This window comes from Fistularia commersonii, chromosome 8 (assembly GCF_037954325.1).
Source record: "Fistularia commersonii isolate RoL2024-O1a breed Wild chromosome 8, RoL_Fcom_v1.0, whole genome shotgun sequence".
In the NCBI taxonomy this organism is placed as follows: Eukaryota; Metazoa; Chordata; class Actinopteri; order Syngnathiformes; family Fistulariidae; genus Fistularia; species Fistularia commersonii.
The window spans coordinates 4658912-4683568 of record NC_141291.1 but is presented as its reverse complement, the minus strand read 5'-3'; the positions used below and the strand labels follow the sequence as shown (position 1 = coordinate 4683568).

The window sequence follows — 24657 nt, the reverse complement described above, 5'->3', positions numbered from 1 at the left end:
GACGTGTTGCGTTTTAGACGTTGCGGTCGAAAAAGAAACGAGCCCTCTGACGGTGTTTGTCCTTTCAGTTTAATCGACGCAAAAAAAAAAAAAAAAAAAAAAAAATCCTGGACTAATCACAACGGGAGCTGCCGTTGCTAGGCAACAGGACAGGAGTGGGGGGTGACGCCGGACAGGCTGTGGGCGGAGCTGACGTCCAGGACGTTGATGAGGTGAGATTTGATGATCTGGACGTCCCGCAGGCAGCCTCTGAAGCCGGCGCTGGTCGACAGGCAGTTCTGCTTGACGCCGACTGAAACGTAAACGCCGACAGGTGAAACCCCGGCCGTCCGGCCGTCGATCACGCGCGCCCGTCGGCGAACTTACCCGGGTACCCGCCCAGGTAGACGGGGTTGTTGGTCTCTGCCGAGGTGGAGTGCGGGTAAGGGTTGGCGGTGGTGTAGCTCCGTCTGTCCACCCTCAGGCTCAGCGAGTTCTTGGTTTTGCGGGCCAGCAGGCGGTGCCAGCGCCCGTCACACAGCGTCTGAGCCGAGGAGCGCGCCGTGACTCGCCCCGCACCGTTGTTGACGTGAAACACCACCTGGAGGGGGCGGACCAGACGGTCAAAACACGCTAAAAACAAGAACAAGCCTGGGATGGGTCAGTTAAGAAAGTTAGCCTGTTAGCCTAGCACACACACACCTGTCCTTTCACCATCTCCAGCCCGATGGCGTCCACCTTGGCGCTGCTGATACCCAAGAACACCCCCTCTGATTGGGTCGTGCGGAACTCCAGAGACACGGTCACGTCCGATCCCACCTTGTAACCGTTGCGCACTAAACACACGGGCAGATTGAACAAGCGATTAACGTCGTTTTTCTTGAAACCCCCGGGAAAAAAAAACGGACGCCGTCGCTCACTCAGCTCGGCGAAGCCGCTGCCGTTGAAGTGGCTCCCGGCCTGGTCCTTGGCGAAGCACGAGGTGACGGCGTGCTGCGTGGCGGGGCGGGACAGATCCAGGGCGGCGCCGTTTAGGCTGACGGAGTGAATGCAAGCGGGGAGGCTGCTGCTGACCTGCGAGCGTGTGGGAACCAACATGGCGGCGAAGAAAACACCGATGCGAAATTAACTCAGTCATAGAGAGGTTGCTGTAACGACTGGACACATGATGTGCGTGTCTTACGTTGATCCTCCTCGTGCTGTGTGTGTGCGGCAGTCCTCCCAGATACAGACGAGCTCCCACGTCCAGCTGGTTCCCTCTGATCGCCACCGATTCGGGAGCGGCGCCGTCCACCGCTACCGATATCGAGTGGCGGCCGATGTCGGCCTTCACCTGATAGGCGGGGAGAAGCTTCCTCAACATCGAGTGCAAAGTAATAGCAAATGTGTGTGTGTGTGTTTGTGGACTCACTGTGTGCCATCCTCCGTCGTTAATGGCGATGGACGACCCCGCAGTGGCGATCCCTTTGCCCAGGTCCGCCGACATCAGCGGCCGTCCCGCCGCCAGCCGCAGGACGGCGAAGTCCATCAGGTTGGCGTCGGCGAGGAGCAGCAGCAGGCCGTCCTGCGCTCGGCTGCGCAGCCGCAGCTGGACCGAGAGGCTGAAACGTCCGTGTTGTTAGACCCGCCCCTTTTTTGAACCAAGCCCCGCCCCTTTTCTGAGCCAAGCCCCACCCCTTTTCTGAATAAACATCCCGCCCCTTTCGGCGATCAGCAGCGTACCTCCTGCGGACGGCGGCGGGTTTGATGACGAAGGTCATGTGACTGTGCCTGGACGAGCCGAACTGGACCGCCGACGGCAGGAAGCTCGGCTCCGCCTCCGGCGCGCACTGCGTATCAATAACCGATAACCAATGAAGTGACTATCGATCGCTTACGATGATTTGATCGGGTCAGGCTTATTACCGATGCGGGTGTCTTGGCGCCCAGTTTGGTGGGAGGAGCTACAGACAGGTGGGCGGGGTCAGACGTGGGATCCGCGACTTCGGGAAGCCCCGCCTCCCTTACTCTCTCCTCCAATAGACAGCTGTCGAGCTCAGCGCCCTCGTACCTCACGGCTCCCGATAGGTCGACGAGTCTGCCAATCCCACCGATCAAAACGATCAGACGAAAATGAAGCAACCAAGCGTCGCCGCTGTGATGGCGGTGAAGTACCTGCCGGCCAACACCAGGTTCTGGATGCAGCCCCTGAAGGACCTGGAGGTGTTGCGTAATCTGATTGGTAGATGAGCGTCCAGCCCGGCGGGCACGCCACCTACGAAGAAGGTCACCAGCGAAGGGCTCGGCGGTCCGCTTGGCGTGAGGGGTACGGACTTCACCACGTCCTCGTCCAGCCGGACAGAGAGCGACCTGGAAAAGGAGGCGGGGCCAGAGAGAAGCGTTGAGACCGGCGAACACCCAAGAGAGGGAGTGAGTGAGACTCCGCCTACTTTGCGCCGAGGGTGACGATCAGCGAGTGTTTGCGCCCGTCGGCGTACGATCCCCCGTCGGGTTTCACCAAAGACACCCGACGGGAGGCTCCGCCCACCCGGTCAAGCTCCGCCTCCAGCGAACCAGACAGCAAGTGGACCAAGAGGACAGGCTACACACACACACACGCCGTTATAACCTGCTTAATTTGTGACCTTTGACCTCACAAGCCATCCGGCGTCCTCACCTGTCTGTGAGCGCGGTCGTCTCTGAAGGCCCCCAGGACGACGCCCGACCGGTTGCGGGTGGCGAAAGAGAGCATTAGCTCCGCCTCCGGCCCGACGGCGAGGGGAGCCAGCTGGACGAAACCGCCGCTCAGCAGCGAGACGCTCCGCATCGCCTGGCGACATCACCGATACGTCAATATTGACAAAGATAAGATCGGCAATCAGTGATCGATCGGTCTCACCTCCAGCACGCAGCCCTTGCTGACGCCGTACGCGTCTCTTAAGAGGTCAAAGTTCGACCGCGCGATCTCCACGTTCCTGATGCAGCCGACGTACGACCTGGATACGACTTGTCGCCTGGCAACGGGACAGGCGCCGCGGTCAGAACAAGCCGACGCGGGAACCCCAACACGTGACGCAACCCGACCCACCTGATTGGCCAAGTCGTGGGGATTCCCCCGATGTAGATGGGGTCTTGATCGGAGCGGTTGAGGTCGGACGCCGTGCCGGGAGACTCCGCCTCCAGAACCTCCTTCTCCGACGATTGGTCGGCCGGCATGATCGACAGGTAACCTGGAACGCAAACCAGCCCCGTCAATCGCACGTATTCCCGCTTATTTACACGCGTTGTCACCGGAATTGCCGCCACCTTTGCGTTTGCTCCTCCGCAGCATGACCTTGAACCAGACGCCGCTGTTGTACTTCCTGCTGGAGGTCAGAACCAAAGGCCCCGAGCCCAGGTCAAAGGTCAAACGGACGGAGCCCTCCACCAGCTCGATGGACAGGAAGTCCTTCTGGAAAGGGGACAGGAAGAGAGGCGTCGTGACGGGGTTCTTCTCGATAACACGGCGTACAGCGGCGGCGGCGGCGGTACCGTGTTGTTGGACGCCATGTAGAGCAGCAGCCCGCCGGGCGACAGCGTCTTGAAGAGGAACACCACCGAGGTGGACGTGGTCTGCAGAGACTTCTGCACCTGCGAGTATCCAGAGCCGTCGAAGTGGAAGGACGTCTCCTCCACCTGCGGGCTGAGACGCCAAGGAGGCGGGGCTTGAGTACTCGGATGAGGTCAGAGGTCACACACACACACATATGCAAGCACACACACACACACCTGCTGAAGCAGCCCGCACACTCCCCCTCTCTGCTGTTGTAGTTCCACAGTCCCATGTTCTTCTCGTTGACCGACACTTCGCCCAAGCAGCCCTGGAAGGTCGACCAGCGGAGGGACGCAGGCTTCTGCACACACACACACACACACACTGTTACCATCTATACCGGTCGTCACTCCATGACACACATCAGCTAGCACTTGAAAAAAAAATGAGCTAAAAGTAGCTGGAGAGCTTCTTCGGGAGGAAACCAGCAAACGACCAGACCAGCAGCAGCGTCGCAGCCAAAAGAAAGTGGCGTTTGAAAGAAAATATAATGATTCCATCGCAGCAGGTAAGGCACAAGCTCCGTGCACGCTATGCATTATTTGCGGTGAACGGTTCGCTAATGACGCTATCAAACCTGGGATTTTCTGCCGTGACAGCAACCAAAAACAAGACTGTAGAGTAGACTGGATATACTGGGTGTACAGTTAAAATGTCAAAAAAAAAAAGAAAGAAATGTAAATATCAATTGCGTATAAATAGAAAGGCAGAAGACAGGATATAGCAAGACAAAAAAAAAAAATCCACGAATAAGTAGACAGCAGATGAGTAGATAACAACAACAAAAACAACATAAGGAAGGCAATGGGCAACATCATTGAACAGTGAGGGTGAAAAATACAATATTTATACAATAACTAAACAACAATATAAATAGAGTGACACAATGGGAGTGTCAATGTCTCAATTTACATTTATTGTCTATCCATATTTATATTCATATTTATTTTATTTATTATTTATGTATTTATTCTTATTTATTTATTTTTATTTCTGAGAGAAAAGTGGACATGGAATGTAGGGTTTTCCAAGAAAGATGGACCACATCTTATTTATTCGTTGAGGTTAATAAGAAACCCGTATGCTCGGTGTAGATGCAGCAAATTTCGGTGCCACTCTTAGACTTGCCATGGCGAAAAATACAACAAAATGCACGGAAAACTGAGAAGACGGAACTGCGGAACATAGTGTCGTTGAAATGGCACTTTTCTTCATGAATCTCATGTATTTTGTATGTCCTGTATGTCTGTTTGTCATGTATTTTTTTAAAGGAACAGTTAATTACATATCAAGATTTTTATAATTCACTTGTTCTCCTTTACACTAAAAACTGTGCTGGTGTCTGGTGCTGAAGCTAAGATGCTAATGCTAACTTGTTGAAAAACCTCTCGACGAGGGAGAAACTTCTCTGCTGGCGGCCGTCATTTCAGCATCAGTGAATCTTAAGAAAAGTTATTAAGAATGTTGGGATGTTTATAAAGATTTTAAATCTATTTAAATATAAAAATAGAAAAAAAATAGGTGCTACTATTTATGATGTTTTTTGCTGATCCTGGAATGTAACCTCACCATCAACTAGGGATCACTGTTCATCCATTTGTGTGTGTGTGTGTGTGTGTGTGTGTGTGTTACCTGCGTGCGCGCTCCAAGCCCGCCGATGTGAATCACCGTGTTGTTGTCGACGTCCAGGACGCGTGCGGGGCCGACCGACGTGGCCGTCACCGCCGGCGACGGAGGCGACCCCAGCTGATGGACGGACAGGAAGGCTCGGGCGCCGAACCTGCAGACGCCACAGCGAGTTGAAGGTGAAGAGCGCGGGGGTGACGCGGCGTGCGTGCGTGCGTGCATGCGTGCTAACCGTGTGGCGTTAATCCTAGTCCAGCGGTTGTTGGTCACGTCCAGCCCAGGATACTCCAGCCTGGAGGCCCCCGAACCCACGTCCCACAGCAGGGACACCCTCCCTTCGTGCATCTCCAACGCCAGGAAGTCCGGCTGAACACGAGCAGCAAGTCAGAGTGTGTGTCCTCTACCCGTGTGTGTGTGTGTGTGTGTGTGTGTGCGTACCACAGTGTTGCTCCCCAGGTAGAACAGCAGGTTGTCCCTGCTGCTCGTCTTCATCGTCAGGGTGACGGCGTTGAAGTTGCTGGACTCGATCTGAGGTCTGTAGGAGCGGACGCAGTCACGGTCCGCCTGCACCGCCACCTTGATCTGATGACATCACAACATTCGTGACATCATCACCTCTCCTTAAATCAGTGCGTGTGTGTGTGTGTGTGTGTGTGTGTGTGTACCGAGGCCGCCTGTCTCCTCGCTTGGTCAATCAGCTCCCGGATGTCGGACAGGTTCCTGCCGAGCGTCTCCTCCAGCGCGCTCAGAGGTTTGATCCTGTCAATCAGGCGATCGGTGCGATGCTCCGCCTCCTCCAGCTTCTGCCGCACCTCCTCGGCTGGAGAAACAGGAAGTGAGTGGGCGGGGACGTGAAGGGGGAGGCCCGGCGTTGGCGGCGGGATGCACCTGTGGCGTGCGTGCGCGTCATTAGCCGGTTGGTCTCGGCCACGGTGCTGTTGGTGCTCTCCACCACGGAAGAGGAGTCCTCCAGCTGCCGGGAGATGGCGTGCAGCCGCCGCATCGCCTCCTGCAGGTCGTTGCGAGCGGCGGCGGTCCGGCTCTCCACCTGCTGCAGCAGCGTCATGGAATCTGCGGACGGAGTCATCAATATCCCCATTGATCGGGACGACCGATCGATCACGGAACCGTCGACCCTCACCGTTGGCGAGGCTCCGGAGCTCTCCGATTGGCCTGCGGAGCATCAGGCTTGTGTTCCGGACGCTCTCCCTGATGAGCCTGAGTCTGGTGGTTACCATGGAGACGTTTACCTTCAGGTCTGGAGAGGGAGGTGGAAGGTCAGTCAGACGCACACAGACACACACACACACACACACACACACACACAGAGCACGAGGCACCTTCAGCTGTCTGGTTAACCCGCCAACCTTCTTCCAACACATCTAAGCTGGCGTTCAGTAGGACCGCCCCCTCCTCTGACAGCGGCTGTCCTGATTGGACGGTCTGAAAAGACACGAAAAGCGCTAGCAAAGCTGTGCCGTCAAGGCGGCGCCCGCACTTAACGGTGTCAGTCACGCCTACCGTGTTCAGAGCGGCGGTGGCGTGGAGGAGGGCCTGCGAGGCCAGCTGGTGGGCGGAGTCAACCCGCTCCGCCACGCCGCTGTCGAGCTCAGCCAATCGGCTGCCGTTGCAGGAAGCGTTGCACACCGAGGACAGAGAGCTGGAGGGAAACACACACAGTAAATACACACACAGACACACACACACACACACACACAACGGGGATTTACCTGTGCATGGCGTCGGCGTCTCCCCGCAGCTCGTAGGAGCGGTTCTCCGCGCGGTAAACCATCTCCAGGGCGTCGGCCATCTTCAGCCCCACGACCAGGCCGTCCACCTTCTTCCTCAGCAGGGGGCGCCACTGCTCCAGCTGCCCTCCGACCGCGTCCACCTCCTGCAGGCAAACCAGAATGTGTGTGTGTGTGTGTGTGATGGTTGTTTTGGACGGTGAGCGTGTGTGTTGTCTTACCGCGGTGGCGTTCGTCAGCTCCTCCATCAGGTCGACGGCGTCGGCTAGAAGGTGCTGGCTCTCCTCCGTCACCGCCTCTGCCGAGGCGCAGGCGGCTGAGATGTTCTGATGGTCCAGCTGAGAAGAAGAAATGAGTAACGCATGACAGAAGTGCATCACCCTCCTCCTGTGTGTGTGTGTGTGTGTGTGTTTGTGTGCCTTTCACCTGGTAGCGCTGCAGAAGTGTGTTGGTGCCGTCTAGCAGCGCGTGTGTTTGCGCGTTCAGTTGCGCGGCGTTGCTCAGCCGCGTCTCCGCCCGCCACAGCGTCTCCACATGGGCGTCCAGGGAAGCGGCGAGGGGGCGGAGCTTGTTGCCGAGCGCCTCTGCGCCGGACAGGAAGTCCCGGTCGAGCAGCTGGAGAAGAGACGTGGCGAGGCTGCGGCGGCGAGGGGGCAGATGTCATTTTCAACCCCTTCCGGACATTTTTTTTCGGTGACATTTTCCCCGCATGGACACGTCACGCACCTCAGCTCCTGATTGGCTGCGCCGCGGGCGCTCGTCAGGTTGACGGCCCTGGCGAGCTCCAGCGTGGATTCCATCTCGCTCAGCAGCTCCGTCTCATTGGCCGCGTCCAGCTCGTCCTCGGAGGTCCGGTTCAGATGCTCCGCCTCTCTCTTCAGCTCTGCACCAATCAGACGGGGGTTCGTAATAACATGTGTAATAACACAGTTATTACCAATATCTGATTATTTCCTGTAATTTACCCTGAATGTCATCCTGGAGGCCGCTGAGTCGTTCCAGCAGCGAGGAACCCTGGGAGAGGCTGGTGTCAGCGGACGCGGCAACTTCCTCGAGGCGGTTAGAAATCCGCGTGACCTGGCCAATCAGCAGTCGGGATACAATGTCACGGGTGTCAGTGATACGCTGTGCGTGTTTTAGGGCAAAGGTTACCTGCTGCGCCAGGGCATTGAGGTCAGAGGTCAAGTGCACAGACTCGTCCTCCAGCCTGGAGAAGTCCATGGATGCTGCGGTGCGCCTGGATAGCATCTCCTACGCCGACGCACATAGACAAAGGTGGACGTTTTTATCGGTTCTGTTCAAGAAAGATAATAATAAGGCGGCGGCGGCGGCGGCGTTGGCGGCGAGGGTTCCTCTTCCTCGTACCTGGAAGTCCCTGGTCCGGTTCTCCAGCACCACCAGCTGGCTGTAGGGCGCCATGGCGAGGCGGCTGAGATTGACAGACATGAAGTCGGCGTGCAGTTTGTCCAGGTCGTCCAGGAGGAGGCCGGTGCACTCGTCAGCGCACGCTGAAACGCAAAGTCAGCTCAGGGCCACAAAGGGACGTATGAGTGTGTGTGTATGTGTGTGTGTGTTTTGTTGGTACTCACACACGCACTCCCCTCCCTCCAGCACGTGGCGACTCGCACAGCGGTCGCAGAGCTGACCCGTGACCCCGGCCTTGCACGGGCACTGCCCGCTCAGCGGCTCGCACAGCTGGTGCAGCGAGCCCCAGGCGCTGCAGTTGCACAGCGAGCAGCCCCCGGGCAGCGTGGGGTTGCCATAGTAACCCATAGAGCACCTGTACGTTCGGAAAGTTGAGTCACGAAAATATGGGAGCGGTTCCGGATGAACAGCTAGCGAGATAGCATAAGAGCAACGCCTGCTAGCATAGCAACGCTACGTCAAGGTGACGTCGTCGCCGCGGTGACCCACCTCTCGCAGTATCGGCCCTCGTACCCGGCCTGGCAGGCATCGCAGCGGAAGTCTCCGAGCGCTCCCTCCGAGACGCAGGTGGGGCTGAAGCTGCGGTCAAAAGGTCAGGTTAAAAAGGCTCGAGGAAATTAGGTGGACGGGAGAATCAGTGAATTGGTGAATCATGAATCAGTGATTCGGTGGATCATGAATCAGTGATTCAGTGAATTGTGAATCAGTGACTCAGTGAATCGTGAATCACTGATTCAGTGATTCATTAATCAGTGATTCAATGAATCGTGAATCAATGATTCAGTGAATCATGAATCAGTGACTCAGTGAATCATGAGTCACTGTGATTCTGTGAATTGTGAGCCAGTGAATGGGTGAATCATTCGATAAGTTACAGCTTACCCTCGGTCCCGCAGGGGGCAGGCGCACAGTGAGCAGTCGCCGATGGAACCCGTCACGTTCCCGTAATATCCTGGGGCGCACAGCTGGCAGCTCGGCCCGCTGCTGTGATGCTGACAGTTCTGCATTTAAAGAAATTTTTATCATGTGCTTGTCATAAATTTTTGCTTTTAATGTCATTTGAAAGGCAATTTTTGTCAATCACATTGTTTTTATTCATGCATTTTAAAAACACTGGATACCATTGTTGTGCATAACATAGTTATTACATGGTAATAAGCAAAACATCAATATAAACTAGTCATAAACTAGTCATAAACAAATCTAGAGACATCTTTCATATCACCTGACACTCCCCCGTCTCTGCGTCACACGTCTCGCTGTGGTTGTTGCAGCGACACGGCACACACGGCGCCATGAACAGTGACCTCTGGTCCTGGGACGTCAGCTCGGAACGCGGCAGTCTGAAATGACCGGGCGCGCATTCCTGCGGGCGTGCACAATACGGCGTGACTCGACGGCGGCGGAAACCACGGCAACGGGCGCGGAGGACGTCCTTACCTGGCAGGACAGCCCGGCGTAACCTGGCGGGCAGACGCACGACTCGATCCGTCTGGCCACCACCCTCCCGACCTCTGACCCCTTCGTCTCCTCATCCTTTGCTGCCGTCTCCATGGTGATGTTTGAGATCCTTCCAGAAAAAGCACACAAAAATGACATAAGCCTGCAAAAAGTGTGTGTGAGTGTGTGTGTGTGTGTGTGTGTGTGTGTGTGTGTGTGTGCACACGCACCTGCTCTGCTGCAGTCTCGTCCCATACGACGCCTTGATGATGACGTAGTGCACGTTGCTAAGGATGGACATGAAGTCGGCGTGGCTCACCGCCTTCTCCAACACTGAGTTGAAATACTTCCACTTGTGCTGTGACACACACACACACACACACGCTTTAATTTCCCGCAGGTCCCCCCCTCCGCTCAAACAGCTACGATTCCGACTTGCTGTACCTCCATCAGCCGAATATCATGCCTTGTCCTGACACCGTTGCCCGGGGCGACCATGTCGGTGTAGATGACCAGCTTCCTCAGCGTCCCTCCCCTCATCAGCACCTGAGGCTCCTGATTGGTCAGCCCCGAGCCGTCCTCGGCGTAGAAGGCGACGACATAGGACAGCAGGCCGCCATAAGACATCAGCTAAGAAACACGCAGCGCGGCATTTACAGAATGACAGATTACAACCGATCCGTGACTTGCATGGCACCGGGAGCGGTATCCCATGGGTTGCCGTACCTGGTTGCCCTCGAACTGCTCAGGTAGCCTCCAGTAGAGCGGCCCGCTCAGGCTGCTGGCGTTCAGCTGACGGGTGTCCAGCAGCGTGTCGCCGCCCTGCTGGTGGACGCCCGACATGACGCCCTGCAGGCGGGACTGCGTGACCAGCGACAGCGAAGCGGGCGAGTCCTCCAAGGAGATCTGCCGGGGTAAATATGACCTCATGTGTGATGCACCAAGTGTGTGTGTGTGAGTGTGTGTGTGTGTGTGTGTGTGTGTGTTACCAGGACTCGGCTGAGGCCCCCCTGCTCCTCGCAGTCGCCGCTGAGACCCGAGCAGAAACACTGGGAACACCCGTCTGGGTTCTCTGCTGAGAGGCCGAAGAACCCCAGGACACACTCCTCGCAGCGCTTCCCGGCCACGCCAGGCTACACACACACACACACACACACACACACACACACACACACACACGCACGCACACACACATAGTTACATCACCTGGTGGTTAGTAGCAAGTTGCCGAGGCGTGGGAAAGCACGCTTCACGTTACCTTGCACACACACTCCCCGTTGGTCAGACAGTCACACACCCCCTGCGTCGTGTTGCAGAATGCCTCCTCCGTGCCCGCCGCGTCGCAGCCACAGGGCGCGCACGCCGGGTAACCATAGTAACCTGGGGAACACTTGTCGCACGACCTGCCGGAGAAGCCGTCCCTGCAGGAGCACTGCCCATTGGTCAGGTTACACTGGGGGGCGGAGCTTCCTGCTCGGCTGCAGGCGCACGGCTGCAAGAAACAACACGACCGTGAGTACGTGCGTGTGCGCTTCTTGTCGTGCGCATGTCCTGCGCCCGTGCACGCACCTGGCAACCCTTCACAGGGTCGTGACCCCAGTGACCTTCCTCGCAGTGTTGGCAGGTGGGTCCCACCGTGTGGGCGGGGCAAATACACTCGCCGCTCTCGGGGTCGCAGTTGCCTCCGGTGTGATTGCATTTGCACGCTGGGAAGGAGGGGGCGGGGCCAATTAGAGAAGAGCAACCGACCAATCACACGCCAGATTATCTCTTTCCCGTCTTTCTTCACCTGTGCAGCCGTTGTCTCGGAAACCGTAGAAGCCGTGCCCGCATCGGTCGCATTTGTCTCCGGCCACGCCCTCCACACACAGGCACCGTCCGTCTTCGTCACATGACCGGGACAAGGATCCGGATTGGTTGCAGCCGCAGGCCCGACAGCCATCGCCACTCCGCAGCCCGAAGAACCCCGGCTGTCAGCGGCACGCCGAGAAGGGCGAAGGGAATGAGGAAGCGGTTTTGGGAAGGAGCGGCGGTCGGTTTGAGGGGATCTCACCAGGCAGCGGTCGCAGGTTCGTCCCGAGGCGTTCTCTTTGCACGGGCACTGACCCGTCGTGACGTCACACTCGCCGGACGCGGCGCCGCTTGAGTTGCAGCCGCACTCTAGGGAGGAGAAAAAAGAACTGCAATACTCGGTGTGACCAGCAGGGGGCAGCGGCGAGCGGGCGCAGTCATGTGGGAGCGGAAGAAGGTCAAAGGTCGATTCTAATCTGGATTTGAAAAGATCAACATTCCTGCCGCGACACGACGGCGGAGTCGGCGTGCGCGCGCAAGTGTGCGTCTCACCCTGACAGCTCTTAGCGTGCACGGCGTCTCCGTAGTAACCGGGCGCGCAGACCTCGCAGCGTCTCCCGGCCGTGTTGCCCAGGCAACGCAGGCATTCCCCGGTGACGGCGTCGCAGTGACCCGCCTCGTTCACGTCGACGTTGCCGTTGCAGTCGCAGCGGACGCAGGAGCCGCCCAGCACCTGGGGGTTGCCATAGAAACCGCTGGCACACCTGAGGGACAGGCACGGGAGAAGGTGAATCGGGGCGACTCGAGGACAAACTTTACGGCGTCCTCACCTCTCGCAGCGTCCTCCCGCGTATCCTTCCAGGCACTGGTCACATGACACCTGTCCCGACGCCTCCAGCACGCAGGTGGGGCTGAAACTGGGACCAGATTCGGGTCAAGGTCGAGGTCAAGGTCGAGCACGAGGGTCGCCGGCGAGGACGCGTACCTGTTGGACGGCTCCGTCAGCGGGCACGGACAGCGGCGGCAGTCCCCGGTCGTCCCTTCGGTGGCGTCGCCATAGTAACCGGGGAGGCACGTCTCGCAGTGGAGGCCGGTGGTGTTGTGGGCGCAACCCTGAGGAGCAAACAGGTTGATCGCACCGCCGTGCCACGACCTCACAGGAAGGAGGCGGGGCTACTCAGGCCGCATATTTGGCACTCTGCGCGTTTAACGGCTATTCCTGTGTAATAACATAGTACTTACTAGATAATACTGTTGTTATTACATGTTTTCGTGAAATACTCACCACACACACTCCGTTGATGTCACACTCGCCGGCGTGGTCATTACACTCACACTGCATGCAGTTCCCGCCGAACAGAACGCCGCCGAGCCTGTAGAAACCCGGGAGGCAAGACTGGAACGCAGGACAGGTAAATGGCGGTGAGCGGCGACAGTGTGGGGGGAAAAAACAAAAAAACAAACGCCGGATGAACCTCTGACCTCGCAGGACGTGCCGCTGTAACCCCAGGGACATTCGCACGTCTCCACGGCAACTGCCTGGCGGCTCCCGTCCGCGCCGTGGTCGGCCACGTCCAGGGACACCGAGCCGAGGCTGGAGGAGAAACACGAGGCGGGAGGTGACCGGACTTCTGGCGTTTCGGACCTTTGACATTTTGAATCCCCCTCTCACCGTATCGGCGCATCGACGGAGGCGTTCAGGTAAATCCTGACCCTGAGCGACGTCACGCCGGCTAACGCTGACAGCAGGTCGTCGCGGGTGACCCGGGCGCCGTCGCTGTCGTCCACGAATTGGCGAGGGAGCATCGCCGCCGCGGCCACTTGCTCGGCCAGCGGCGACAGTAAAAACACAAAGGGGGGCGAGACGCGCAGGGTTCGGCCGTTACCCTGCGGACACAGACAGGAAGTTGACGACCGGACGGACGGCGGTTGTCGATTTAAACGTCCCAAGTTGAGGTCACCTCGATGAGGATGTCGCCGTGGGCGGGGAGGGCGCGGTCTGCGTTGTCCGGCGGGACGTCGTAAAGCAGGGAAAGGTTGAGGAAGCCGCCGTAGGACAGCAGCTGGAGACGGAGACAAACACCAGACGGGTCAGACCTTTAACCGGCAGCTTTTCCACCAGTGAAGAAAACATCGGGATCCACGCGGCACTTTTGAAATTTAAAACGCCATATAACGGTATTTTTTACCTTTATGCTAGGTATAAGCAAAATGTGAGTCGCTTTTTTTTTACTTTTAAAAAGTTACTTTTTAAAAATGAAAAAATAAAATAAAAAAGCTAAACTTAAATTATCCTTTTACTTGTGTGTGCATTTGATTATTAAGAGCGACAAACATTTTTTAATACACTTTATTTAGATGTTAAAAGATTGCAATAATCTTTGAATTTAAAATTACGTTTTAAAAATGAAAAAAACTAAAATAAAATAAAAAAGCTAAACTTAAATTATGCTTTTACTGGCGCGTGCAGTCACTTATTGAGAGCAACAAAAATAATTTAACACGTTTATTTAGATGTTACAAGATCGCCATAATCTTCAAATTTAAAATTACATTTTAAAAAGGAAAAAAACTAAAATAAATAAACTTAAATTACTCTTTAACTGGGGTGTGCAGTTGCTTATTAAGAGCAACAAAAATATTTAACACCTTTTATTTACATGTTACAAGATCGCCATAATCTTCAAATTTAAAATCACATTTTAAAAATGAAGAAACTAAAATAAAATAAAAAACCTCAAGTTAAATTATCCTTTTACTGGCGCGTGCATTTGCTTTTTAAAAGCGACAAAAGTATTTTAATATCTTTTATTTAGATGTTACAAGCTCGCCATAATCTTCAAATTTAACATAAAATTTTAAAAATAAACAAAATAAAATAAAATAAATAAATAGAACCCACAGGAAGCCGCCTCAGAGGGGTCAAATAGCCACTGACCCTTTACCGACCCTTGGGTTCGCCACTTGTAAGAGTCCTGTCCAATCAGGAGCCGGCCGACGCTCACCTTGTTGCCCAGGAAGCCGGGCGGCGCCGACCACGAGAGCGTGACGCCGTGCCCGTGGCCTGAGGATGTGTTGCCGGGGACGGGGAGCTCGTTGCTATGGATGACGGGGTGAGACGGCCGGAGCGACGCGTCTCTGTGGACGACCTGAGAAAAACACATTCGGACTCAACAGGAAGTGGGCGTATCTTGTATCAGTCACTTTAACCTCTTTTATGTGTAATAACACTGTTATACCGCTAGGTTTTCACATAGTGGCACCTGTTGATATAGAGTGTGTGTGTGTGTGTGTGTGTGTGTGTGTTGGTACCTGCACGGTGGACAAGCTGGAACTCTCGCAGACGTCGGACACCCCGAAGCAGAAGCAGTCGCTGCAGCCGAGCGGGTTCCCCCCCTGCAGGTTGTAGAACCCGGGCTTGCACAGGTCGCAGTGAGCACCCATCACGTTGTCCTGCAGTGTGGAGTGTCACGTACACACACACACAGGGGGTGAGCGGCGTATCACACACACACACACACACACACACGTGTGGGGTTGGTGTGTCCTACCTTGCACACGCAGTCGCTGCAAGGGTCGGTGTTGGTGCTGCCGTCCAGGTTGCACTCGCAGCGCACACACCGGGGGAAGTCCCTGTAGCCGAACGCACAGCGGTCACAGCGTCGGCCCCCGAAGCCTTGCTTGCACACACACTGACCTGCGCACACACACACACACACACACACACACACCATAAACAACGACACAATCACCATCGTCTTCATTTCACGATCGTCACCACCTGGCTGCGCTTCGTCTCTGCTGCAGACCGAAGACTCCGACCCCCTCGGATGGCAGTCACACTCCACGCAGGGGAAGTCCGAATACGGCGACACCTACACACACACACACACACACACACATACGTGGTTGCAGTACATGGTATCACAGTCAGTACCTGTGAGCGGTATCGCTGCGTTCACCTGCGCGGGTCTGTAGTAGGTCTCTTCGCAGGTCTCGCAGTTGACGCCGGCCGTGTGCTGCTGACAGTTGACGCAGACTCCGCCCCCTCGGCGAACGCCGTGGACGTTCAGGCTCAGCCCGAGGTCGGCGACGGTCTGGTTGTAGAAGCAGTCGTCGGCCTTGTTGTGGCAGTTACACTCTGCGGGGGGGGGGAGACAGAGTGTCAGCGGGACCCGGGAGCACCGGAAAGTCCGACGGCGGCCTTGGAGGCGGGGCTTAACCTGCGGAGGGTCACCTGTCAATCACAGGGCCACATGCAGAGACATTTACTGGGTAGGAAACCATGGAGAGAACCAAGATTTGGGAACATGTGGAGAACCCAGGCAGGAGGACGTAAAAAAAGAATCCAGGAAGGAAAACAAAAGAACCTCCTCTCCCTTGCTAACAGGTTCTTACTCTCGCAGGTGTTTCCCACTGAGATGGTTCCTGGTTGCCATGGCTGCTGGTGGTAACCGGGGCAACACTCGTTGCAGCTCTCCCCGCAGGTGTTGTGCTCGCAGACACACTGCAGCTTCTGCACAAACACACACACACACACACACATTCACAGGAATTGGCAACGGTGGTTTGAAAGAAGTGTGTGTTGGTGTCAGTGATGCCGTGGTGTCACCTTGGTAACGGGGTCCAGCGGGCAGCTCTGGGCGTGTCCATAGCAGATGCACATCCCGCCCACCGAGATGTCCTTGATGGAGTAGAAGTACTGGATGGAGAGGACAGATGTTAGCATCAGGGTCACCTGACCCTGTCTGATGCCAAATGAACCCATCTGGTGCCCGCCGCCGCCGCCGCCGCCGCCGCCGCCGCCTTACCCTGCGTGTCACTATAGGGTCGATGTCCCGAGGGTCGCGGAAGCTCAGGGTCATCAGGTCGGCGTTCAGCGTTCTGATTCGCTGCAGGCGCAGCCTGATGTAGCGGGCGGAGGTGAAGTCCAGGAGGTCGGAGGTCAGGTCGTCCGCCCCGGGGCGGCCGTTGATCAGGGACGTGTGGATCTGAGGGGTGGCAGCATACCGCAGGGACAACGGCCTATTCAGTGGCGTGTATTGAGGTTCCTTCAGAACCATATTTAAAATTGTATGACTCTCATGTTCCAGAAAGGCTCGTCTAATTTTTTACATAAACTTGAAAACAATTTGTGGTCTGTTTCTTTATGTCTGTATTAATTCCACACGCATATACCACTCCTCCTCGTTTACTTGAATCTAGCTTATTTATTTCATCCTACAGAGAAGCCTATAGAAGGACTTGCTAACTCACATACGCCCCCTTCAGGTGAGGCACAGTATTGTCTGCCTCACCTCATGACATTTCTCTACGTTTTACTTTATGATCTGTGAGAATAATTGTAACACACACTTACGCTGGAGACATTGTTGAAGGTTGATGGACAGGCTTGATAAAGGTTGTGGTCTTTCTAATAATATAATAAATCTTTCTACATGTATTCTATAGGCGACATGCTGAGAAACAGAAACGAGCATGCACCACCTAGCCCGGTTTGTGAGGCCCTGCATGTGCCTCGACTGCAGCACCTTTGCTTATATTAGATCAGGAAATGTGCAAATTCTCTAACTATTTAAGGATACGATTTGTTTCTGAGAACATTTAGAAACGTTATCGCTGTTTTTTCCTTTTTTCATTAAGGTAGAGCCTCCCCATGTCACTGGGCCTGTTCTGTCTGACGCCAACTACGCTGTCAATTTTATTCACAGATTTATGACTAGACATAGACATTTATGACATAGATTTGTCACTTTATTAATTTGTTTGTTTGTGTATGTGCATACGTCTTTGCGATGTTGAGCAATGCTGGGCTGGGAGGCAGGTGTTTCCAGAAGGCTGGACTTCCCTGTTAAACCTTCTTTGGTGTTTTGTACGCTAACTCAACGAAACATCGGAAAGGGAAGGTGCCCACTTAAAAACCCCGATGACATGCTTCACACTGCTACTGGCTCGGGTAGGGAGTTGGCGATTGTATATCGTTTGTTAGGATGGTAGCTTGCTGGTAGCTTGCCTGTTGCTTTAGTGCTTGTCAGCTTATTTACAATCTGAATTAAGCTTCAGATTATATTGCCTTGGATTTTGGACCAAGGGCCAGTAACATCTTGTCCTGGGTACTGGGTACGACGGGCCTGGATACTGTAAATACATTTAGACTACTAGACCGCGAGGCATTATGAGACTAGTTTGAATAAATTGCCATGGTAACGTGGCTAGGTCTATCTAGTACTTTCCTCCGTATTCGCCTGTTTTACTGCAGTACTTTTTACCCCCCGGTTTCTGTTTGGTCTGGACGCTCTCCTTCCTGTCCGTCCTCGGGGTGAAATTAGCTGCCACTCGTTGCCGAGGAGATTTACGGCGCGCAGCTGAAGTCAAATGGTCGGATGCGTCCGTCCGTCTCACCTCGCCATGTTCCAGCGGGTTCAGCCGGGAGTAGTAGGACGTGCAGATGACCTCCGTGTCGCTCTTGTAGGTCGGAGCGCCGAGTCTCGGCGTGATGTTGTAACGCGTCAGGCACTCCGAGTCACTGATGGCGTAAAACTGCCAGGGGTTGTAGGTCACGCCGTCCAAAGAGCGCTCCAGAATCCAGTTACCTGAACGGACGCGGTTTTAACATTCATTCAGTGCTGATGGGGGAGTGGGCGGGGCTTAACCTGGATGGGTCAGCTGTCAATCAGAGGGGTCACACACAGAGACTTCCAACCATTGGCTGTCAATCATGAACATCTTGGTAGTTTTGTGACGATTGGACGAGTTTCTCTGACTAACGCGTCACTCATTCTCAGTTTGAACATTTTCGATTCACAGACGGACGGACGGACTCACCCGGTCGAGGAGAGTTTGCAGCTTTTATGATGATGTAAGCGACCTGAAACACCTGGAAAACATGGAGGTCAGAGGTCATATATATATATATATACAGTATACATATGTATGTATATACAGTGATCCCTCGCTATAACGCGGTTTACTTTTCACGGTTTCGCTACTTCACGGATTTGCATCGTGCATTGTGTTCTGCATTCTGATTGGCTAAAAAGTCACTCCGCTTCTTCTCTACCTGTGCGTCAATAACGTCGCAGTTTAATACGTACACGTACGTAAAACAGCTTGACAAATTTACATTACGTACGTGCAAATTCTCTTGCAATTTCGAGTTTCTCTAAAACCCATCATGTTGACAAAACCCTCTGGACCGACAAAAGCACCTGCGGCAGGAAGATGCTATCTATCACAGATGAAGTTAAAGTTCTGGACATGCTAAGGGAAGGTAAAAGCTATGCGGCTGTAGGTCGGCATTACGGAATTAATGAATCTTCCGTTCGTTCCATAAAGAAGGAAGAAAAAAAACATAAGGACATACATAAGGACGACAGCAGCAATAAGTTTCGCAGCAGCAATAAGGTCGCGGTGGTCACTTTCTGTTCACATTGATGATTAAAATTATTATTTGACAGTAGAGTACAGAAGTTATATGTTGAAAAAAACTTTTCTAAAGTACAGTACTTTTAGTTGTGAAACAAATGATTGAGCCTGTAAAATGGTTTGTTCTTTCTTTTCAATGTATAATAATTAATTGTCTAATAATTGTAAAAAAAAAAAAAGGTTTCTACTTCACGGATTTTGCCCATCACGGGTTCTTTTTGGAACGTAACCCCCGCGAAAAACAAGGGTATACTGTACACATAAACTTAAACCTTGACTTACAAGTTTTATTGGTTGCATGACTGAATTTCAAATTGAATTTCCCGATCAAAATTAATTATAATGCTATTAACCCATTCTGTGTTTTTAAATAACAAAATTTCACTTTATAATAATGAACAAGACAGAATAAGAGAGAATGTAAAAAAAATTCAGTGTTTTTACCCTTGAATTTAGTCGCTACACACTTAATCCTACAATGTAACGCTAAATGTTACTTGCATACTTTGCTGCACTTTATCGCTAAACTTAATTTAGCGACAGAGTGATCAAACCGTCGCCGACCAGCTTTGAAAGACTCTTCCGATGCCTCGACTGTCGACGATTCCGCCGTCTGCCGCACCAAATCCCCATAAACGTCTCCACAGATGATGCTCTCCACCACGGTATCTCACTAACAACAACTTCTCGACAACACGCGCAATTTGCTCGTGTTTATCCATGATTTTCGCCGGGCTGCCTGGTGGCAGGCGACGCATCAGACCGGTTTTAAACGCTACTTTGCAACAGCTGGTAACTCAGAAATCTCATAAGTGGATGCACGCGTATGTCAAGGCTCCACTGTGAATATATTCTCTTGCTAAGAGAATATATTCTTGCTATATTCTCTCACACCTGTTTGAGGTCCAGGGTGACGGTGACCCAGTGGAACTGACGTCCGTTCTTGATGCTCGGACTCTGCCACCACTGGTTGGTCCCATCGATGGCGTTGGTGATAGGGTGGCGCTCTGAAGAACAACAACAACAAGTACTGTAATTCCGTAATTTCTGGACCATTAGCCGCTACTTTTTTCTCACGCTTTGAACACTGCGGCTTAAACAATGATGCGGCTAATGTATGTTTTTTTTTGGGAAGCTAAAAAGATTTATGCCGCCGAAACGTTTAGCCTCGTCACATCAGTTTATAGTTTCACTGAGACACTTTGAAGTTTATAGTTTATTTCTATTTCTAATTCTGCCTTTTCTTTTTATTATTTATTACTGTTATATTTTTCTGTAACTCTGGCACAACAATTTCCTTCGGGATTAATAAAGTTGTTCTTATCTTATTTTATCTTATCTTATCTTATCTTATCTTATCTTATCTTATCTTATCTTATCTTATCTTATCTTATCTTATCAGACCAATGAGAGTCTGAGGCCGTTCGAATCTGACACCGACAAAGACAACTTTAACGTTTTTTATTGCGCAGGTGTAAGACGAAGATAGCGATCAGCTAGAGTAGGAGACAAAGCGGTGATAGAAAATGGATTATTGGATAGACTTTTCCTTGTGTTATTTATTATTCATGTTTTTCATTACAGGCACTGTTCAGAAAAAAAGCATTTCCAGTACGTATGTATTTAATTAAAAGTAAAAAAAAAAAATGTTTCTGAAGAAATGTTACAACGAGGACACCTGCAGCTTATAGAAAAGTGCGCGTATATATGTATATATACACTTATTCCGTTGTTTTTAGCCGATGCGGCTTATATTCAGGTGCGCTCAATATTCCAGAAATTACGGTACTAAGGTATCTCTATCACACATTGGTACTGCAGTTCTGCGTAGAAGTAGTAGTAGTAATAGTAGTACAACTGTGTACCTTTGGCGAGCAGCGAGCTGGCGTCGCACCTGGGGCAGTGCGGGTTCTTGATGGTGCGTCCGGGGACGTGCTCCACCAGCTTGCAGTAAACCTCGGGCCTGGGGTCGCCACAGGTGGCGTTACTGGTGATCACCGCGTTGCTGGCCAAGTTCAAAATGGCGGGGAAGAGACCTGAAACATGTTGGCGACCCCGTCGTCACGGCGACATACAAGGGGGGGATAAAAAAAATGGCGTCAAAAACCTTGTCCTGGTATGGGATAGAGTTGCAGGTGGAACTGAAGTCACCCATTCGTTCATTGTCGGGACAGCTCATCCTGCGTTCCGGGTCACAGCCAATCGCGGATGATATTGGGGCGAGAGGCGGGGCTTAACTAGGACTGGTCACCTGTCAATCACAGGGTCGCATCCCATGATTCACCCTCTCACACACACCCGTGGGGAAATTCAGGCTTGAATGACAAGCGTGAGGGAAATGGAAAATGATGTCATTTTTCAAGAGACCCGATGACATCATTACTGATCGGATCTAGAGGATGAAGGTGGGAAAAAAATCACACACAAACACACACACACACCCACACACACACACACACACACACACTGAGGCTTTCTGTAGTTTTTACTTTTATAGAACCAGGTAGTTAAAGAGTTAAAGGTCAAAGGCCGGATTGTAAAACCCCCTGAGGCAAAATGGGACTTTTGAGTTCCACAAAGAAGAAGCTATTCCACTTGATAAAGTGACCCTGCACACACACACACACACACACACACACTGCCCCCCGCCATGCACTGACAATGTAGTAAAAGGTGGTTTGTTTGCATGAGTGTGTGTATATGTGTGTGTGTGTGTGTCAGACCACCCAGATGATGCTATCACACCTCTGCAGCTGCACACACAAAACAGTAATTACATGTGTATGTGTGTGTTTGTGTGTGTGTGTGTGTGTGTGTGTGTCTGTGTGTGTATGTGTGTGTGTGTGTGTGTGTGTGTGAGAGAGAGAGCGGATCTATGGCTTCATGCACCGACCCTCCCCACCATTGATAACTGAAACTTTAAGGGGACATCAGGCTGATGTCCACCATCTTTTCCTCCTCGTGTGTGTGTGTGTGTGTGTCTGTGTGTGTGTGTGTGTGTGTGTTGTAGTGTTAAATCACCCAGTCCATGGTCAGATTGACCTGTGACCCCTCCCCCCTCCCCCATAAAGATGTGATGATTAGTCTGGTGGGGGAGGATAACTGGAGGGCGGTTGTGTGTGTGTGTGTGTTTTTGTGTGAGTGTGCGTGCATGTATGTGTGTGTGCTTATGTTTGTGTGTGAGTGTGTGTAGGGATAGTGTGTGTGTGGGGGGGGCAGGATGGGAGGAAGAGGTGGGGCGTGATTGTTAACACTAATTATCACACACACAGACATGGTGTGTTTCCCAGCATGCCACAGTCTGACTGTCTGCAGGTTGTCGCTCTTTCACACACACACACACACACACACACACACACACACACACACACACACACACACACACACACAGGCCTGTAGCCTGGGGGGGTCTAAGAGAGGACCCCTTCCCCAAACACACACACACACACACACACACACACACAGACACACACTACCTGAAAGACACGATGCTTTTATCTGCTTCTGAAGCCTCTTTGTTTTCGGGGATATTTCAGCCGTTACCGCTCAGTGCTTTTGACCCCTTTTTATTTTCAAGATGTCACGTTCAACCTTCTATTTCTCTTTAGGAAAGCCCAGATGTTGATTTTCAAAAGAAATCCCCTCCGAACACAAAACAAATGATGATAAATAATCCAAATTGCGAACATCTGGGTGATACTCAACATCCCACAACAAGACATTCAACTCGTGATGGAGACCTTGGGAGAGTTTATTGGAAACATCTTCAACAAAAACAAAGACTTAATCTGCTGCCGACCGTAACTCTCCCCCTCCCGGCGGTCACAGCCGAGCTCGGGAGTATTTTGGCCTTTTTCAAGAGACGAAACAGCGATACGCGGCAGGAACGTGGCGTCCGCCGCCTCCAAGGACGGGCTCTGTTTTCTCAAAATCCAAATCAGCTCAGATCCCACGACACATCGGGGTAATTTTTAAAATATCTAACTCGCAGTAACCCCCATGAGAGCGAAAAGTATATTCATAACTAGTCAATAACACAGGAACCTGTGTAATGAAGTAGTTATAGATATTACTAGTTAGGTAATTACACAGGAGCCTGTGTAATTAACTAGTTATAGACGGGAAAAATCAATTCAGATTATTTTTCCCCCAAGCTGGGATATTAATAAGTATAAAACTTGTACTTCATCATTTTTATATATATTCTTTTAAACATGGGATCACTTTAATAGGCTAGTATTAACTTTTAGGAAGAGAGGGGAGGCGAAAAAAAAAAAAACGTGACATGCAACTACTTATCAGGTCGATAGGGTGATCGAAGGGCTGATCGGAGGCTCCGAGGGGCACGAAAACACGTCGGGAGAGAAAGCTGATCGATAGATCGATTGATCAAAAGTATCGATGGGGGTGATCGGGAGGAGAAAGGCTGCAGCATCTCACCTCTCTGCTGAGCGGAGGCCCCCCCCATCAGCAGCAGCGGGAGGAAGAGGAGGAGAAGCGACCGCATGTCGGTGCGGGACGACGCGGGTTCCGGTCCGAGGCTCCTGTCGGGTCCCGGGGTTCTGCGGGGTTCTGCGGGGTTTTGCGGGGTTCTGCGGGGTTCTGCGGGCCTGGAGCTGAGGAATGCACTGCTGGCATGCCACCGTGACTGTGCCTCATTCATTCATTTCAATGAGGTGGGGGGGGCGCCGGGGGGGGGGGGGGGGGGTTGGACCCTACCATCTGTCCCGGGGCGGGGGGGGTGGTCTCCGCTTCTATCTGCACTGTTTTCCGTCGGAAGTAGAAAAATCGATTGAAGATTGACTAAAAAAATATAACCCAAAACGGAAGTTTAATTTTTCAACGTGATCGAAGCAAAAGTTTAAATCATTTTTAAATCATCCTTTAAAAAAACCAAAACTTCCGCCTCTTCATCCGGGGACTCTTCCTGCCTCCAGTCGAACCCCCTGTTTTCTTTGCAGACCCGCTGTATTTGTCCGCGGCCGGGGGACCCCCGGGGGTCCTTCACCCCCCATTTACTTCTACTTCACTCTCTTTTTTTTATCTTGCGATGGTCTTTCAACATCGACCCCGCCTTCTAAAAATTAAAATAAAAATAAATCCAAACGTCGCTGTCGTTTCCCCAAAAAGTGATGCAGTGGCGTGCAGAGGTCTGGTGATGCCCGGGGGTAAATCTTGATTGTAACCCCCCCCCCCCAAAAAAAAAAACTGATGTTTAAGGTGTGATATATTGAGAAATATTATTAGAAAGGAAACATTTTGAATATTTGACCACATATAAATCAATCCAAATTTATTTTCCCCAAATGATGACCCCAACAGCTGTGTGGAATTGTTTTTGGATGCTTGTTAGAGAACGGGTTGGTCGGTCGTTCCTGTGACGTGGAAGACCTCAGATATGTTTTTCTTCATTACAGTTTTGAAAAATAACTTCCCAGCTTGCAACAGAAAATGGGATTGTAAGCAGTAATCCGTGCGGAACGCACAGCGGTGGAAACATACCATGTAAATATTTTGTTAAATAGTACTAAAAAATGTAGTTGTACCCGTTCTGGATCTAGTCACGGACCTGTGTAGGTGAAAGAACTTATCTAGATGCGCAAAAAAGCTGAAGAAAACACAAGTTATGAGTTTTGAGGAAGGGCAGGACCA

At 52.4% G+C, this 24657-nt stretch overlaps 1 protein-coding gene across 1 annotated transcript; it reads right to left on the bottom strand.

Moving 5' to 3' along the window:
- Positions 1-137: 137 nt before the first annotated feature.
- Positions 138-23512, bottom strand: lama1 (laminin, alpha 1). The gene is made up of 63 exons (XM_086151616.1): positions 23446-23512; positions 20871-21041; positions 19900-20012; positions 18406-18457; positions 17983-18173; positions 16392-16571; positions 16193-16282; positions 15979-16096; positions 15543-15721; positions 15362-15455; positions 15132-15277; positions 14893-15033; positions 14586-14729; positions 13542-13643; positions 13253-13467; positions 13063-13174; positions 12866-12976; positions 12566-12693; positions 12411-12497; positions 12133-12344; positions 11843-11949; positions 11579-11759; positions 11359-11495; positions 11048-11281; positions 10779-10922; positions 10516-10695; positions 10234-10419; positions 10020-10147; positions 9790-9919; positions 9575-9715; positions 9232-9350; positions 8839-8928; positions 8514-8704; positions 8290-8432; positions 8077-8175; positions 7890-8001; positions 7651-7807; positions 7351-7561; positions 6907-7262; positions 6698-6836; positions 6517-6619; positions 6318-6434; positions 6065-6247; positions 5842-5996; positions 5615-5758; positions 5409-5542; positions 5183-5330; positions 3727-3851; positions 3490-3640; positions 3265-3409; positions 3047-3188; positions 2858-2972; positions 2636-2788; positions 2409-2560; positions 2134-2328; positions 1885-2056; positions 1702-1808; positions 1391-1580; positions 1163-1312; positions 900-1053; positions 682-815; positions 367-580; positions 138-292 (listed from the first exon to the last, which is right to left on the bottom strand). The coding sequence occupies exons 1-63, from the start codon at positions 23510-23512 to the stop codon at positions 138-140; spliced, it is 9276 nt and encodes a 3091-aa protein (XP_086007742.1).
- Between the last annotated feature and the right edge of the window lie 1145 nt (positions 23513-24657).